Below are 18,273 nucleotides of genomic sequence, written 5' to 3'. Positions count from 1 at the left end.
TTGCCTGGCGTCACTTCAGACAAGCCGGGATGCAGGAGAACGTCCTCTTCACCCGCAGCAGGAAGGGAGTCGTGCTCCTGATGTCTCTGGCTCTTGGGACCAGTCCTTGCAGAGCTCCCTCCGTCCTGGATGGTCCTCCTCTCCCCGCCGGCAGCAAGGCCTTTATTTCTTCCTCGTCGTTGAAAGGGGATGTCCCATACCTCTGCTTCAGGTGCCTGCGGACCTGGGGAAGGAGGGAGAAGCAAACTAAGGTGCCTGTTTCCAAGGGCAGGTCCAAGCCTGCCAGCAAGGGGAGCGGGGGAGCAGCCTGGTCCCCCCCCGGGGACTCCGAGACCCGTGAGCAGGCTCAGCTGCAGCGCAGAGCACGGGTGGCAGGGGCAGGTCCCCGCCTCGTGCCCACCTTGCGGGCTGCACCGCTGCCGAACTCAGCTAGCTGCTGCCTGAAGCCGGGGTTGGGGTTGGCGACGGGGCGGACGGTTCGGATGGCCTCCAGCACCTCCTGGCAGCTCAGCTCCGTGACGGCCATGACGTAGGCGACGACCACGGTGGTACTGCGGGAGATGCCGGCGAGGCTGGCAAGGGAAAGGGCAGAAGGGCGGCTGTCAGCGGTGCACCCTGACTCCACGCTCGCCCCTTCCTCCTCCCTTGTGCTTCAGCTATTTCGGTTCCTCTTCTCCGAGAACTTGCTCTCTGGGAGGCCTGAGCCCTTCCAAGGTCCTCTCCATCAGCGCCTATAAATACCCGTTCCTCCCTAGGGAAGCGAGAGCAGCGGCCGCTGCCTGGCTGCCTGCCCCAAACCCCACTCTTCCCGCTTGCTCAGCTGCAGCGAAAAGCTGCCCCGACTCCAGGGCTGCCTGGATCCCGCTGGGTTTGAGGCACAAGCCACAGCCGAGGGTGGATCCTGGGTGGATCCGTGGGCACGGAGCCCTCTGGCACAGGCTGGCTTTGCTTAGGGGTCTGCAGCCAAAGCGGGGGGCTGCAGGCTGGGTCTTTTCTTCTCTGCTGTGCTGGGGGAACATGGCATCAGGCACGGGGAAAGAAGTCTTACCAGTGGACGAGGCAGTTCCCTCCGTGCAGACGACACTGGTGGATAAAACTGATGCATTCCTTGAAGTGCCTCTTGCTAGCAGGAAAAATAAACCAGACAGAATAAGGACTTCGGGGGTGGAACAGGGTTTTTAGGCTGCAGGCAGAGCAGCCCTGCACATTTGAGGATGAAGCACTAACACAAACTGTCGCTTCACAAGCACCGCCAGCAGCTGCTGAGACCCGAGCAGCTCAGTGCTGTTGTTTCCCAAGGGACGGTGCCCGGGCCAGCTCACGCTGTGCCGGGGACGGGAGCGGGTGCCGCTGCGCTGGGGACATGCGGGGCTGCCCTGGGACTCCTGTGACTTGTGCCAGGGCAGCAGGGGCTTGGCCGCTCACGCCTCCAGCCATGCCAGGGCCCTTGGCTGGCTCCACATCCTTTTCCTGCTTTCCCCCCTCCAGGCAGCTCCCGGGGGGATGCTCGCTGCTCCTTTCCATCCATGCTGCATGGGGCTGGGACCCGCTCCCCAGCGGTTACTGAGCCAGGATGCTGTTGGGGTCCAGAGGTGGTCCCCAGCACCGGGGCGTCGCGCCTCCAGCCTGCGGGTCGCTGCGCTTGAGGAGCCGGAGGCAGCACCTCAAGGGCTCAGGGTGCTGTGAGCCCTCGGCCCCGATCGCCCTGCAGAGCCCAGCCCTCCCGCGTGCCCCAAGCCGGCCCCGGCCCCGGCCCCGGCCCCCCCGGGGTACTCACATGTTGGCCTCGGGGGTGTCGGGCAGGGGGATGCGGAGGTAGGTAATGTCCTGGAAGACACAAAAGGAAGAGGAGAAACTCGGGCGCTGCGGCCGGGGTGTCCCGCGTGCTTGTAGCCGGTCTGGCAGTGCCTTTGCTCCTCGCCCCAGCGCTGCCTGCGTGGGGACGGGGACGCTCTCTGCCCTGGCAGGGGCAGGGCAGTGGGGGACAGGCGGCTTGTGGGAGGGGGTAGGAAACAAGATGAGGTTGGAGAGCTGGAAATAATTTCCCGTTAGCGTTCAAGGCCAGGTTATAGTCACAAGATGGCCAGTTTCCCATGCCGGGGGTCTGCCCAGCTCCTCTGGGATGCTGACTGGCGAGAGGTGTATGTGCCGTGGGATGCTCAGAGGGGGAAGGAAGATGCTGCAGAGATCTGCACGGTGGTGATGGGTGCGGGACCCTACCTGCAGCAAGGGCTGGGGAGATTCATGGATCGAAACAATGTGGGTGATCTTGTTGCGGCTCAGCTGCTCCAGGTCTTTGGCATCTACGGGATAAAACTAGATATTAGCATGTAGCTGTTTTTTTGCCCTTCCCTTCCCATAAGCACATCCGCCACGCTCCCGCAGACAGCCCAGCACACAAAGCCTTGCTCCAGAGGATCGGCTGCATCACACCCACTGCGTGCAGCGGCGTGGACGCGGGCAAATACGCAAACACACCCTGGAAATCTGGAACGCAAACCCTGTGATACCAAACTGGAGACCTCCTCCCTCCGAAGGCGCTTGACATCACTGCTCGTGCCAGGGTGAGAATTCACACAGGCATGGCAAAATTCCCTCCTTTGCAAGCAGGCAGCTTCCCGCCTGCCTGTACTTGTCCCCAGCTTGGGGAGGGGACGCGCTCTCTGCCCGCACCTCCCCTGTGCAAACACGCGTGCGGCAATGGGACTTGCTGCAGCCGGAGGGATCTGCTTTGTCTTGTGAGCTATGGACGTGGAGCTGCAGCAATCTGTACCAACCCCGAGTCTGGCTCAGTCTGTCTGAGCTCCCCTTCAGCATCCAAGGGATCTGCAGAAAACACCTGAAACGGCGACTCGCAGCACTCTGCGCGTATCCCCTCTGCATTTGCACGTGCAGAAATCCGGTATCCTCAGCTGGCTGGGGCAATGACCTGCTTCTCGCTAATGCTTCAGCATCCCTTGCTGTGATCCTGGTCACTGGTCCAGCACAGCCGTTGTTACGCTGGGAGGGGAGCGTGCTCGTCTTGCTGGCTGAGCAGCTTCGTAGCCGTCTCCTTTTCATGCCACGACCAGCGGATGCTGCACCAGCTGCCAGAGAGGAGGACTAACATTTTCCCATCTCGTCACTTTGGGTTTCTAAACTTTCACGTGGTGCAAAATCTTGGCTCGGGAATCCAGACTGCGATGTGCTAATGGCATGATGTGAATTTTAATAGGAGTGAGTCTCGAGAGAGACGCTCCGCGGGCGAGCCGTGCAGCGTGCGTGTGGGGAGGGAGGTGGGGACCCTCGTGGGGACTCGCACAGCACCGGCCACCTTCCTGCCCGCCTTGGGCAGCGAAGTGACGGCAATTAGGGACACAGGCTCAAGGCTTACAGCGGCTGGAAAAGCTTTCAGTTGGGAAAATATCTCCATGAGCTGTCAGAGCTTCATTCAGCCGGCCTGACGTCTCTGTTGTCGCTGCGGATCTCTCGGTAGAGCCGTGCTGGGGTGGCATCAGGCCAAGACCCCGTGGCAGGGGTTACTTGCAGGAACCCCCGCGATGAACCTGGGAGCCGGGTGTCTGGGTGCCCTGGCTGCTCTGTGCCCAGCCAGCTGCGGCCCCCCCCCCCCCGAGCCCACCCCAAAGTGCTCCCTGGGGCACGGGGCTGTCCTGGCCAGGGCTGCCGCTCTGGTTCCAATGACATTTTTCTTAGCAGTTCACACCAGTGTTTTTAAACCTTCTCAGCACTTACAGCAGGAGCCAAGCTGCCAAACGAGCTGCTAGGGAGGCAGGAGTGCTAATAAATACTGTTTTTTCATGGCAGGTGCCAGTACTTGGTCACGAATTGTCCCCTGACAATGAAAACCCCTTAAAATAGTGAATCGGTGTGGCACCACCAGAAACTCCCTCCTGAGGGTGGGCAGCGCCCTCCTGCATCTGCTACAGCTGTGAAAGTGGGGTGCATCACCCTAAGCCGCCCCGGTCCTGCTCCCGCAAGCTGGCACGGCACCACTGGCTCCTCTGCTCCTGGCGCGGGGTCCACACCGGCTTGGGTGCACGGCGCAGCCCACCGCAGCGGGTGAACTCCCACAGGTCTCTCTTAAAGCAAAGCCCGGCTTGCCCTGGTGCCCCCACCACGTGCCCCCGTCCCCTCCCAGCCTGCCCAGCCTCGCGCAGGGGCAGCGGGATGGCTGCGAGGGCTTCCAGGTCCCAGCCGACAGCGTCACCTCGGGGACAGGCGTCCGGGACCCTTCCCCCGGTGTGTCCCGAGAGCTCAGGACAGCCATTAAACAAGGAAACCAAAGTGAAGGCAGAGGGTTTCTGCCTGGCGTTTCCCCCTGGTTCCTCCAACCTCGCCGCTGCCGACGCAAACCAAGCGGCAGAGCGGTGCGCGTGACGGGCGCTGGCAGGGCAGCGGGCAGCGTTCGCAGGCAGGGAGGCACGAACGCGGCGCAAGCGAGCGTGCCGCGGGGCTGGCAGCGCGGCGTGTGAGGTTCGCGCAGGCAAATCGCTCGCTGCGGCTGGGGAAGCCTCGGCACAGGAGGACGCAGCCCGAGTTAGCCCCGCTCTTCACCGTCTCTGTCCGTGCTACCCAGCTAGAAGGCTCAGCACCTGCATCTGCTCGGGCCTGAGCTCCTCATGCTCCCCCCTCCCGGGGGCAGCTGGGGACAGGCAGGGGAAGGGGCTCTGCCAGCTGAGGAACGTCCTGAGTTGGCCTTAAGCAAACTGGGATGATGGGGAGCGGGATGGGCTGGAGAGCAGCTCTCATCCACCAGCTGGAAGACGAGGCACCACGTGCTGGCATGCCAGGAGAGCCTCCAAGCCCTCCCACGGCGGCTGGCCAAGCCCTGGAGAAGCCGAGTGCCCATTGCTGACCCCCTGGCGCAGCCCACCCGCGGGCAGCAGCGGCAGAAGGCCCCGCGAGGGCGCGTGGGCAGGGAGCTCCCTCGCGGCACCGAACCGTGGGCCGGGGCAAGCCCGGCTCCCCGGCTGGAGGACGTCTCTGCGGCGGCGGGGCTCCGCTTACCGATGAAGTTCCCAAGGTAGAGGCCGGGGAGGATCTGTGGGACACAAGGAGAAGTGGCAGCGTGAGCAGCGACCTCACGCCGTGGTACCCACCGTGCCGGGACCCCCCACGGGAAGCGGCAACCTGGGGCGAAAAGGCAAAAAAGTTCTGCTGTTAACGTGACCGTCAGCAGCCCTGGGGCAGGAGCGGTGCCGGTGCAGCTGACCGTGGGCGCTCCTGGGGCTGCCGCGGCTCTGGCACCCAGCATGCGGGGCTGGGTGCAGCCCTGGCACCCCAACCTGCGCAACCGCCGGGTGCTGCACCCTCACGGGCGCTGGGAGTCGGCCACAGCTCTTTTATTGCTCCTCTGGCTTATTATCAATAAATTCTTTGTTGGGGCTTTTTATCTGAGCTCAGCAAGATGCATATGCCTCCATACAGCCTTGGACTATACCCACGGCCTGCAGAAGTCCTGCTGCCCGAGGGATGGGGAAGCGCCAGGCACGGAGAAACCTGGGGGGATGCGGTGGTCCCCCCCCAGCCCCAAGCTCTGCTCCCCTCACTCTGCGCTGCAGGGAGTCTGTTTCTAACAGCCCAGGAACAGATCGCTCTGGACACTGTGCCTTCATTTTATCTTCCTTGTGAAGTTCCACTTTTCAAGAAAATTACTTGACAACGTCTCTATTAATTGCACTGCGGATGCAGAAGTAGGATACCTTGCATCCGCTCCGACCCAGTGCTATTTTATATTTTCCCTTTCTCCCAGCCTGGGCAGCGAGGCTCCCCGGGCTGTTCACCCCCGTGTCCAGCCCGTTCCCCTCCGGCTTCTCCCTGCTGCAATGTCTGGCACCCAGGACCTGGGCAAGCAGAGGTGATTTCTACCAGCACAATTGGGCTTGCACTTATCTCACTGCCCACGTTCGAAAATGTTTTTCTTGGCTAAACAGCGTAAAGAGGGTTTTTTTATGATTCCTAAGATTTTAGATCAATTTTCTGTCGTCAGGGTGCCTTTAACTTGCAGCTGTGGCACTGAAATGAGCTGGTGGAAGAGCGTCAGCTAGCAAGGGCAGCTCCCAAGGGCAGGACACCGAGCCACGAATAATGGCACGTTCCCGTCCCCAGCACCCCTCTGACCCACTCCTCGCTGGAAAAACCGGGCAGCACAGCCCCGTCTGCAGCACTGGGTGCTTCCCCGGATAATGAGCGCTTATGGGGCTGGGGAGGGGTGTTTAAAGCTTAGGAGCCGGAAATTCTTGCGGGAAGAAGGTGTCTGTTCACCTGTGACAAGGGGAGGCTCAAATGACAATAAAACAGCACCCGTCCCCTCCACCCGGTGACGCTGAGCCCCACGCACAGCCCCCCCGGTGCGTGCTCGGGAGCCGCTGCCGTGGTTTTAAAGGCGCTGGGAAAGGTTCCCCCCCTCCCTCGGAGGGGCTCGCTGTCACCCCTGCCCTCCACACCCCCCGGGCCACCGTGGGGACGAGCCACGGCTGCGGGCTGGCGCAGCATCCCTGCCTGCTTTTCCTCCGATTCTGCTCCGCCGGCAGGTAAACAAGCTGCCCAGCAGCCGAGCCCTGTGCCGGGTCCGGTGCTGGCAGGTGAAACGCCGCTTGGCACGGCAGAGCGAGCCGCCGGGCAAGCGTCTCCCACCTCCAGCACGGGGACAGGCCGCCCTGGCATGGCTGGCCCTGCAGAGCAGCCGCCCCAGCGCTCCCCGTTACCTGGCTCATGCCGTTTCCCATGGTCGGCAGCGGGTGCCGTGGGTGGGACGGGGCACGAGTGTCCTTGTACCCAACGCTGCCGTCCTCCCCGTCCCCAGGCACAGCCGCCGTCCCCGCTCCGGACGCACCCCGGTCAGGTTTCCGTCATGAAGAGCTCGGCTCCCCCGGGATGGCTGCCCGTGGCAGGTGGGCTCGCTCTCGGCGAGGCCGAGGCGGTGGCGGCTGTGCCGGGGCAGAGGGGACCTCGGTCGCCGTCCTCCACGGCTCCTGCCGAGGCCCTGCGCCGGCTGCTCCGGTGCTGCCGCGCACCGGCTGCTGCTCTCGCCGGGAGCAGACAAAGGAGGAGAAACTCCCCCTCTGCGCCGTGGCGTGGGAGCGTGGGGGCCGCGCTGGCTGCTGCCTGTCGCCGCTGCCCGCCGCGGCTGCACAAGGCTGCAGTGTTGGGAGAAGAACAAAACCTTTGTCCCGCTCCATCAAGGAAGGTCTGTGCGGCCACGCGGCGAAGCGCCCAGCGGCATGCCCACCCCGGCCTGCGCCATGCCCACCCCTGCCTGTGCTGTGCCCACCCCTGCCTGCGCCGTGCCCGCCGCTGCCTGCGCCATGCCCACCCCTGCCTGCTGCTGTGCCCACCACTGCCTGCACCATGCCCACCCCTGCCTGCGCCATGCCCACCGCTGCCTGCTGCCGTGCCCACCACTGCCTGCACCATGCCCACCCCTGCCTGCGCCATGCCCACCCCTGCCTGCGCTATGCCCACCCCTGCCTGCACCGTGCCCACCCCGGCCTGCGCCATGCCCACCGCTGCCTGCGCTATGCCCACCGCTGCCTGCGCCATGCCCACCCTGCCTGCGCCATGCCCACCCCTGCCTGCACTATGCCCACCGCTGCCTGCGCCATGCCCACCCTGCCTGCGCCATGCCCACCCCTGCCTGCACCGTGCCCACCCCTGCCTGCGCCATGCACACCCCTGCCTGCACCGTGCCCACCCCAGCCTGCGCCCACCAGCTGAGCGCAGGGGTCCAGCGGGTGAGGGCCCACTGTCACCCGCCGCCCCGGCCCCCCGCTCCCCCCCAGAGCAGCGTCCTGGGGCAGGTTTTGGAAGGTTTTAGACCTTTTTGCTGCCCCCTCTGCCACCCGCCCCAGCGGCGCGCACCGTGTGGGGGTCCCTGGCTGCGGCCCCGCCCGTGCCCCCCACCCCGCTGCATGGCCTCCCCCGGCCCGGGGGAGCGGGTGGCTCCTTGGTGGCACAGGGGTAGGGGACAGCCCCCCCAAACGCTCCTGCCCGGGGCCCTGACCTGGGGGTGCAGGGTGGGGGGACACGGGGTGGGGGATTTGGGGGCTGCAGCGTGGGGGGGGGGGCACAGGGTGGGATGGGGGGGACATGGGGGGGTTGGAGCCCACGGGGTGGGAGCGAGGGGACTGGGGGAGCTGAGGTGGGCGGGACGTGGCGGGACACTGAGGGGGCACACGGGGGGGACGGCGGGCCCGGGGGTGGGCACCGGGGGGGCACATCGGGGAGGGGGGCACATTGGAGGGGGCGCACGACACCAGAGGGGCTCATTGGGGGGGAGCACCGGGGGGATCAGTCCGGGGGAGCACAGCGGGGTGGGGGGACCAGCCCCGGCGTACACCGGGGGGAGGCACACGGGGGGGGGTCACGCCGGGGGGGGGGCACCCCGGGGGGGGGGGGGGCCCACGGGGGGGCCAGGCCCGGGGCTCCGGTCCCGCGAGCGCCCCCTGCTGCGCAGCGGCGCGGTTGCCATGGGGACGGGCGCGGCCCGCGGGGCGCATGCGCAGGCTCCGGCCTAGGCCCCGCTTTAGGCCCCGGTGCAGGCCCCGGTTCAAGCCCCGGGCCCGGCTGCCCGCAGGGGAGCGCGGGGTCGGCGGAGGGTAACGGCTCGGAGCGGGGCGTCCGGCGGGTTCTCGGCGCCGCGTCCCCGGCTCCTGCACATCCCCGAGGCAGCGGGTTAAACCCCAGACGCTCCCCGGGCACCTGAGGGAGCAGAGGCCGGCAGGGCCTCCTGCCCCCGGGCCGTGCGCTGTGCCCCGGCTGCCCGGCAAAAGGAGCTTTTCCCCTCAAACCACCCGAGGATGGTGCATTGCAGTAGGGCCTCTGGAACGGCTGCATTTCGGGGAGTCTCGTTTATATCTATGGGTAGGTTTAGTTACAACAGGTAAAGCTTGCAGCCTGGGAGGCCTGCCCTGGCCTCTCCTGGGTGTTGCTTCCACCGCTCACCAGTGCTGGCACGGATGGAGGCTGAGGGTGGTTTGTAACACGGAGCCGTAACCTGCGGTGGTTCAGCAGCGGTGGAGCTGGGGTGCTGCGGCCCTGGGGGCTAAACCTACCTGCAGAGGTGGTTATGGCTGTTGGTGTGGGCAGCGCTGATCCGTGCTGCCTGTCCGGGACAGGAGCGTGCTGACTGCACAGGAAGGCTGCGTTAGAAATTACCGGTAGAGCATGGATTGTGAGACCTGCTCTCTTCCAGCTTCCCCTCTTCATACAGAGATACAGAACAGCAGAATGGAGCCTTGTCCTCCCCAAAGAAAAAGCAGCACTCCATGGTGTCTTTACTTATTTTTCTCCTCAGAGTATGTGGTGCAGTTGATCCCCAGGTGTCACGAGAAACTTCTCAAGGGCAATTAAAGTGAGTCAGACTGTGGGAGCATTTGTTGAGCTGAACCTTAAATTTCTCTTTCTACCCAGCTGAGTCAGAAGAACTGCTTAGTGAAGAATCTGAAGAGGTTTCAGAAGCAGTTAGAAAGAGAAGCAGGAAAGCTTGAGGCAACAAAATGTGCCTTTATTCCGAAGACCTTCAAAATGCCTTCAGAGTACTATTTGGTTTTGGAAGAATTTCGCAAGCATCCTGGCACCGCTTGGATTCTGAAACCGGTAAGTATGTGCTCTCCCAAGGAAAGTGAGACAGAGATGAATGGGTGCCTTCGTTCTGCAGAGGGAGAGGAAAATGTGCAGGAAATCCCCAGGAAGAACTGGGCATAGCAAGGTGGCTAGGAGCAGCAGTGCTCCTGGCCAGTTTTCTGGTCAACACGTACTACCAAAACACTTCTTGTGCAATAATTTATTTCAGCAGTCAACAGACAGCTCAGTTTATTTGTAGAGCCAAATTTAACTCAATGGAGAAGGAATAAAGTGTGGAGTTCTTGTGTGGAGGAACAGATTGTGCTCCCAGGGGTTCTCGCCATGGGGTTATGGCCAAGTTCATGCTCTGAAGTCTTTCAGTTCAGCTGCAGGTGTGCAAGGTGTGTGTTCAGGGCAGCTGTCTAATTTGGCTTCTGGTTAAGCAGAGTTCTAGGGCAGCCCCTAAAGCTGGAGCTATGGCAACATCTGTCTGGTTTTAGGGAAATCCCACTGCGTTAGATGTCAGCCCATGTAAGTCCAGCCAACTTACGGAGTGGACTTCCATCCTGAGAATGTGAAGAGACTACGGGAGACTCCATGAGCATCCTGGAGTGCAAGTTGGGGTGGATTTGGTTGGCATTAGCTTCTCTCTGCTCTGCAGTTAGAGACCTGAAGGGTAGCCTCATGCTCTGAATCACGTTTGTCCCCCCAAACATATAGCTACCAGGAGCTGTGCTGAACGCAGCAGCTTCCACTTCAGCCAGTGTCCTGGGGACCAAGGAAAAGTTGTGTTTCCGTTAGAAATTATGACAATACAACGTGACGCTGAGAAACGCCTTGCTTCTGCCAGATGATTCAAGCCATTTAACATCATGAGTATCGTGCCGTGGTGCATAATTAAAAATAGAGCCATCTGTGAGCCCTGCGAGCGAGCAGTCGCTTTGCTTTGCGCAGCAGGTCTGGCGAGGGGGCTGGGACGGGAGGATTCGCTTTACCCTGTGAGTCAGGCCCATCGGTAAGGGCACACTTGTGAGAAGTGAATGGGAGGTAATTATGTAAACTAATGTGAATTACAGCCAGGAGGATAGCAGCTAGTGATTATCTAACTCTACAAATGGGAACGTGTTAATTGGCAACAAAAAACCTTATATTAAGCTCATTTTATGCCCACAACCTCAATTAACATGGTAAATAACCAGAACACAGTAAACAAGGATGTACGAAAAGCCTGTGATTACTGAGATTATACCAACAACTTTAATTAATAGCTTGTGGCTGACCTCAAAAGTTTCGGACAAGTAAAAATAAACTCCATGTTACTCCTTCTGTTGGTCTGCGCTCTTGAGCAGCCCCATCTTGTGACATGTCGGGTTGCCTGCTCCCACACTCAGGTACGGCAGCAGGTCAGGACGTGCGCAGTGCCGCATCCTGGGGCTGCGGAAGTCTGGACCTCCCTTGGCAGGTGCCCTGGGGAGCCTCGCTTCTCGGGGGGCTCAGCTGGGCCGCTCGTCACCCGCTTCTAACACGTCGTGCAGCCTAGGCTGTCTTCAGGATTGTCCTGCTCTTGCTTGCCATAGTTCTCTGACACCTTTCATGACTTTGCTGTTTAATTAAGTTCTTCTATAACCTACGCAAATTTAAAACGTGACTTAACAAAATTCCTGACAACATATGTTGCGTTACTTGTATTGCTGCAAGCATGTGACAGAGTTTGTTTATTTGGTACTGTGGAACTTCCCCATAGGCTGGCTGCCCGCTCTGCGCTTTCCTCCAGGAATCCTCCTAACACTTGCCAATCTGAGCTTTTTGCACAAGAGGGCTGTTGTTGGATCCCCCTGCCCGCATAACCTTAAATAAATGTGCTTGCATGCAAACAGATGATGAATCGGGTTATGCAGGGCTTCTACACTAAAATTCTGGGAAAGAGCAGGAAATGCTCATGTTAAAGCCAGTAACTCTGCTTTTCCATCTGTATGTTGGCAGGTCACAAGGTGAAGGAATGTTCCTGTTCTGAAAACTGAAGGCTATCGTTGATTGAAGAAGGTGAGAATGCCTCTCTGTCTTCTCCTTGGGGAATACCCAACAGGCATTATGGTTTTTTTGCTCTTATTTCATCCTCTCCTTCTGCTGGTGACTTGTTATGTTCTCCTGCGCCTGTCTCGTGTACTACTTCACCATTCCCCAGGGCAACAACAAGGTTTCTTACCGTGGCTTTTCCCAAATGGTCAGATGCTTTATCTGGGATCTGACTTCTTACGCTTTGTGTGCATGTTTATATATAAACTTCTGGTCTTGGGTAGCTCTAACACTAGGCAGCAATATCAGCAACTGGGTTATATTATACATTTCTCCGCACTTCATAGGTTGAAAGTTTGACTTGAGAGTTTATGTTCTAGTGCCATCTGTAAGTGCAAACCACCGTTGTTATGCTAGAAATGGATTTCTTTGCCTTAACACCCAGTTGCTCCTTTCCTCTTCTCCCAGTACATCCCACTGAAGGCCTGGTTATACAGAGGTGGATTTGCTTGCTTTTCTGATACACGATTTACTCTGAATAGCAGAGATGATCGCTGTGTCCTACCTGTCTGTGTGTGCCATAAAGAAGGGTAACAAAAGGAATGTACAGTGCTGCTGCTTGGTATTAGATGCATCAGATGAACCTTGTCACTTCTGACTCCTGCAAACACCTACAGGATTCGGCTGTCCTGTCGCTCCTGCTGTCACCCTGTCTCTCTCCTGTCTTTTTTCATTGGAAAACTGGTGCCACCAGATCACTGGAAATGTCAGTTTGACAAATCGGCTGGGACCAAAGCTGAAATGTCAGTCCTGGTTTTATTGTTCGTGGTTGAATGTTGGCAGCCTTTCTTCTTCCTCAGCTTCACGGAATGTGAGGACAGGGTGATTTGTGGGAGAGAACTACTTGATTTCCTAGGTGTCACACTTGCTACTGGATTGAGTTTGATAGCTTTCATTTGATTAACACATCTTCCCAAAAGGTATCCCACCTCAATTTGATGGCTTAGGAGACAGGAAAATCCATCACTTCTCTCCGTAAAAGTTCAGCAGAGTTCATGCTTGCTCTGAATGGCCAAAAGCCTTTCCAGAGTGAGGGTACAGCAAGCTGCCTCGGGTGAAAGCTCACTGAGGTTTGGAGACACGGTGACAGGAAGAGTGACAGGAAGAGCTTCATGCCAGCCGTGAGGTACAGGACTCGCTCAGGCCAGTCACTCTTTCATTTTCTAGGTACCACTCTTGATTACTTCTGATTTTCAATTTTTTTTCCTGCAATTCTCAGTGAGATATTACCGTGCAGTATTGGATTTAAGCTCGGGTGGCTGAAGCCTGTGATTACAGATAAGGAAGATAAGTAATTGGCACTGGGGCAGAAGAAGACTATTTAGAGTGAGAATTCTGTATCTGCTTGTTCAGTGTCTGTCTTTGATCCTTATCTCTATTTCATTCCAGATCTTTGTCTCACAAATGTGGCAGTGCAAAAGACCGCACCTGATGATGATCCCGGGAAGGTGAGGGATGCGCCCTGCTGCAGACTCTTCCCCCGCTGCCTGCCGTCGGGGCTCTTCTGGCAGATGCAAGCGCGCTGACCTCATCCTGCCAGCTGCCACGCCGTGGCCCTGCGCCGCAGCCACTTAACCGTGCTGCCGTGTCTCCTGACACCCGTAAGTGTGACTTTGTTGATAGCAGCTTTAGGAGAGAGGCTGGGCAAGCGTTCTGCTTTAACGTTGGTTTGCAGCTGTCTGCGCATCTATAAGGCTGATCTTTTTGACTTTAAACCTAATAACTTTCTGGTTAGTGCTCTTCTGAGATATAGTTATCGTATAGCTTAGCCCTTCGCTTCTAAGACCTCAGCGGTACAAGAAGGTTAACATTGCTGCACGCAAGTGTCACTGTTAAGCTTCCTCTCTCAAGAGGTGGCAGCTGAGAGAGAGGGAAAAAAAATTTAAATGGGATGTCAGATTCCTCATGAATCTGAGATGAAGGTCAGTGCTTGAGAGTAATGGAGGATGGTGTTGAAATTCCCATTTTATGGGCTGCTCGCTTCTATAAATCTCTCTTTGTATGGAAAGGAGGATCTTTGCAGTACTCTGAGAGAGATGATGATGATGATTGCTGTTAGGGAACTTCTGATGGGGACCTGGGGACGTTTTTTCCTATAGCTGTACAGTAGTCAAGGCTGAGGAGTTTAACTGTGTTGTGGGGCTGGTGGCCCCTACCTTCTGCTCTCTGGCTCTTTACTAAGAATTCTTGCTGGGCTGTGGAGACTACAGGGTGATGATTGAAAAAGATCATGTGGACTAAATATGTAGTCATCTCTTGGGAACAGCTTAGCGTGGTTGTGTTTTGATGCCTCAGGGCTGTAAGTGGGTGAGTCAGCAGCTCGGACAGCACACGACCGCCACGCATCAGGCAGGGTCGGTGGAAGTTCTCTTTGTGGTTACGGACAACGCTTTCATCACAGCCTCGAGTGTTCAGAAGGTGATTATCAGTGACAAATGCTGCTTTGAGCTCTACAGCTATGACATCCTGATCTGTCAGGATCTGAAACTGTAAAGGTGTTAATAAACATACAAGGGGTTATAGCATCAGGCCAGCTGCTTTCCCTGGGACAGGGCTGTCTCGTGATGCTTCTGCATTGTGTAGGTAGGTGCAGGCTGGCTGAGAGTGAGCCAGTCTGAAACTGCAAGTGAAACATAGAGAGGTTTGAACTGTTTTACGTGAAGGGAGCTGCTGTCTGGAAGGATACAGCTGCTTTTGCTCAGGGTATCAGAGTTTATTAGCTGGGTGCAGCCCCCTGTAACTTTGTCTATAGGATCTCTAGCGCTGTGTTGGGAAACCCTGCCAATTTGGCTATTTCTGGTATCACAGCACTTGCCAGAGGTGGAGGGTTACCATCATTTATTCTCCTGCTTATGTGTATTACAGCAGTGCCCTGTCGGCACTGATAAACCTCCAGCCGGTGCTGTTTAGCTGCTAGCACTAAACATAACCCCTGTCTGTGGTACACTGGCTAAAAGGCAGACCCCAACTGAAAGAGGTCCCTCCTGCTAATAGTGGAGAAAAGGACTCCACAGGAGTTGAGGGTATTTAAAAAAAAGCAACAAAAAACCCCCCCTTTAAAACATAATTTGACTCTAGATTTTTTTTTTTTAAATATAGCTTTTCTCACTGGCTAAATGAAAAATTTGTATCATTAAAGTTCAGCTGAAATTCTCAGAAATTATCTGCTACGAACGCAACCCAAGTATTGCAACAGCAGGAACCCGAGAGTGCAACCGACTTGTCATTACAGGAGTTGAGAAAAACAGAAACAGCAAATAGTACTTCAGAAATGACAAGCAAATAGGCTTATTATTCTTTCAGCCTTAATCATGTAAAGTGCAAGCAGTACCATAGGTAAGGAAATTTCCCTTAGATATGATTTATGTTGACGGTGCTCTCCTACCAAATGTCTTCTCGAATTTATTTTTTTTAAGTCTTCCCTCTAACAATACATGGTAGCTGGGATACCTGTTACAGCCCTGTGTCCTGTGAGCATCAGTCCAACATTTCACATGGTGCTGCTGAGGACAGCTTTTTTTCAAATGAGCAAATAAATGCAGGTCAGCTGTGGTCCTGGATAGCTCTAATTTGCACAATCTACCCTGGTCAGAGCCTCAAAACAAATTACTGCTTAGGCAGCTTGCACATAAAGAGCCGGAGTAACTTCGGTTGGTCAGGAAACAAATGAATCGGAATGAAAGTCCTCGGTGTCGTCACAGTGCTCAGATATCGCTGCTGTGCTAGGAAACTGTTCCCAGGAGCCATCCGCATTCTGCCAGTAAAAAAGGGTTAATGCCCATTCTGTGAATTCTCCTCAGCATTTACTGCTTCAGCTAGACTTTGGTTTTCACTTGTGTGTCTTTCTGGAAGCTAGAGGGATTTTTTTTTTTTTTTTTTTTCTTTAGTACCATCGAGAACAGGAATAGAAACTTTGCAATAAGCTCAGAATGTTCTTTGGCTCAGCGCATGGGAAAGAGATTTAGAGTTGGATTTCCTATTGCTTCACACTTACTCCTGCCTGCTAGCAGGGTAATGATTTTTGTGGACAGGCATTTCTCTTAAATGAACTGTTGGCAAAACTGCCTGTTTCTCCCTAATTTGCTGCTGTTGTATCTCCTCAGCTGGCTTCTGGAGGTGAATGCTTCACCTTCCCTCACTGCCAGGAGCCAGAAAGACTGTGAACTCAAGTGTCATCTACTCAAAGACACACTTCATACTGTGGACAGGGAAGGCAGGCAGGCAAAGGTGTTTATTACCTTCTAAAGGTTTTTATTAAAATGTTTGGAACGGATGGTCTGGTTCCATGTCTGTCTTGGCAACTGATCAGAATACTCTAACCTTTATAGCGATTAAATGATGAATTCCCAGCAACACAGCAAAGTAAGCAGTCACACTGCCACTTCAGAGGGGGAAAACAAAGCAGCACAGGGCTGCAAAGGGAAAGGAGTCTGTGTCAGAGCTGGGACTTGCACAAGAGCTCTCTTTCAGAGGCCTTTCTGCATTGTGCCTCCCACACTTACCGCTTCTGGAGCGCTCTGTTCCAGGCAGCTTGTCTTGCAGCATTTTGCCATCGACTTTACAACTGTGCTAACCTCAGATATTAATAGTAGAAAGATGTCCACTGCTTTCAGCTGTTCAGCTTTGTCTCTGATTGTCTGGGAGCTTATTCCTGTGCGCAGACAGATAATTGTCATTGCTCAGGTACTTCAGTATGTGTATTTGATGTCGTAAGCTGACAGGGAAGGAGAAGTGTGTCGGAGGCTTTGACCTGCTACGGACCGATGGCCCTGTCAGCAGAGGGGGAGACCTGGGTAGTCCGGCGAATGAGAACATCACGGCAAACACACATTTAGGTGCGTACTCATCCAGCGCTGGCAGGATGCCCTGCTCGCGTCCCTAAGCTAGCTAGCCGCACATCAGCGAGAGGAGAGCACACACCTTTCACTCGAGAATAAAAGAACGAGAACGGGCTTGTGGCTTTTACGGGATTAAGAGACCAAACGCTTTCCAAAAGTGAATGTAAGCGACCAGGCTGCAGGAGCACTGTTGAAAACAAGCACTTAAATGTAGTGGGAACAGTTTTGTTCGTAGTCCTGCTTTTCAAGTGTTTAGTCACAGCAGAGTTCTTCATCTGCCAGCTTTTGCTGCAAAAACTGCTCTGCAGTCACTGCGGTGGCTGTTTACCAGGCTCTCTCCTGAGGCTGGTTGTGTGTTTTACTGGTGGGAAGTAGTACTCAGATTCTCAAGTTGTGCTTCCAAGCGGCTGACATGCATTGTACCTTTATTTTGCAGTACACAGCTCAGTGTGCCAGCAATTGTCTCTGGCTGTAGTTTCTAACTAACAAAACACGAGTACAGCTTCACCTGGAAGTGGGACGTTACCTCACCTCTACAGGACGGACGAGTAAGGTGATGTGTAACTCCCCTGTTAACGTTTTCATTGCAGGCTGCCATGATGACAGGAAGAAACAACTGAAGCAGCTTTTCAGGAATTTTCCTGCACAGCAGAAAGCGTAATGCTGATCCCAGGCTTGGGATGGGAGAGATCACCATGGACGAAGTTCACGCTCTCTTCCTCATAGCGGGAAGCAGCCGGGCCCACTTCTCTCTGGACACTGCTGGCTCAGCACAAGACGCCGGCCTTCTTGCTTCTGAAGGTTTCCCAGCTTGGAAGTGGCAGTGGCCTTGAGTGAAATATTTTATAATGGCTGACACAAGGCATAAGGGATGCTGGCTTCTCGGCTGTCTGTCTGCACTCACAGAGCTTAGTTGTGTACCGTGTAAGAAAATAAAGGGGCTAAACACACTCTGCACAGCAAAAACAAAGGTTTTAGGGAAGGCAGGCACCTGATCCTCCTACTGCTACTACTATGGAAACATGTCAGAGCAGAAAACCTGTTGCCATGATACTGTAAAAATAACCTCGCCATCACATGTTATGGAGACGTTGACTGGCTGTACAACACAGGTTATGTAAAAGTGCGGCTGTAACACAGGGACTTGGCGCTGCGTACTACCGCTCGTGTCCCAGAGAGATGCAATTTTCTGAAAAAGGTGCAGGCGAGACAGTTCAGGTAATAAGTCGATGTTATTTTTAATCTGTGTATCTGAAACTTGAGCGTGAAGCGAACAGCCTCGCTTCTTGCAGTTGTACAATCAGGGTACGTGGCATTAGCTACAGAATTTTGAAACTTAGATCAAGCAATGGTAGTTGGCCTTTTAGATTTAAAGAAATCGCACCTCAGTTTTAAGGTGTCTGAAACAGAGTATTTTCAGAACTCTGCGTAATTTGAAGGGTGCGTGGAACTGGACAAGGGCTGCCTGGAGGAGTCACCTCTGGCCTGTCTGGGAGCCAGGAAAATGGTGATGCTGTGGTTAATGTTCCGCACGGCTGGGCAGAAGCTGTGGAAGGGAAGAGAGCGAGGGACCAGGCCCGGCTCTGTGTTAGGCGTGCGAGGTTTGACAGAACGGATGAGCTACCTTGAGAGCCAGAGAAACAAGGACAGCTGCATGTAAAATTTTAAAATTCTAACCAGAAATAGCTTTATGGAAGTTCAAAAGAAGAAAGGGATTGGCAGGACCTGGACACTTTCCTGTACATGGGGGGAAATCAAACTCCCTGTAGTCCATTACTAATTATGATTAATTTTT

General features: G+C 55.9%; 2 protein-coding genes across 2 annotated transcripts; one reads left to right on the top strand and one right to left on the bottom strand.

Moving 5' to 3' along the window:
* Positions 1 to 10: 10 nt before the first annotated feature.
* On the bottom strand, positions 11 to 6,728 carry DUSP15 (dual specificity phosphatase 15). The gene is made up of 7 exons (XM_075721242.1): positions 6,708 to 6,728; positions 5,008 to 5,041; positions 2,221 to 2,303; positions 1,778 to 1,827; positions 1,049 to 1,123; positions 401 to 572; positions 11 to 223 (listed from the first exon to the last, which is right to left on the bottom strand). The coding sequence occupies exons 1-7, from the start codon at positions 6,726 to 6,728 to the stop codon at positions 11 to 13; spliced, it is 648 nt and encodes a 215-aa protein (XP_075577357.1).
* Positions 6,729 to 7,622: 894 nt separating this feature from the next.
* Positions 7,623 to 17,361, top strand: TTLL9 (tubulin tyrosine ligase like 9). The gene is given in 10 exon segments (XM_075721347.1): positions 7,623 to 7,733; positions 9,412 to 9,605; positions 11,548 to 11,593; positions 11,750 to 11,968; positions 12,049 to 12,136; positions 13,030 to 13,088; positions 13,936 to 14,129; positions 15,744 to 15,867; positions 16,355 to 16,475; positions 17,069 to 17,361. Coding segments are annotated over 10 exon segments (1,227 nt in total). The 3' UTR covers positions 17,140 to 17,361.
* The last annotated feature ends 912 nt before the right edge of the window (positions 17,362 to 18,273 follow it).

Source organism: Pelecanus crispus, chromosome 14, assembly GCF_030463565.1.
Source record: "Pelecanus crispus isolate bPelCri1 chromosome 14, bPelCri1.pri, whole genome shotgun sequence".
Taxonomy (NCBI): Eukaryota; Metazoa; Chordata; class Aves; order Pelecaniformes; family Pelecanidae; genus Pelecanus; species Pelecanus crispus.
Note: the sequence above shows the minus strand (reverse complement) of the source record. Positions and strands in the feature narration are given on the sequence as shown.

Bases quoted from the DNA above. Each gene is read 5' to 3' on its own strand.
- DUSP15 (XM_075721242.1), bottom strand. From the start codon at position 6,728: ATGGGAAACGGCATGAGCCAG. The intron at 1,828-2,220 runs GTAGGGTCCCGC...TGTGTCTTCCAG, and splicing joins CTCCCCAGCCCTTGCTGCAG to GACATTACCTACCTCCGCAT. The intron at 1,124-1,777 runs GTGAGTACCCCG...TTTTCCTGCTAG, and splicing joins GACACCCCCGAGGCCAACAT to CAAGAGGCACTTCAAGGAAT.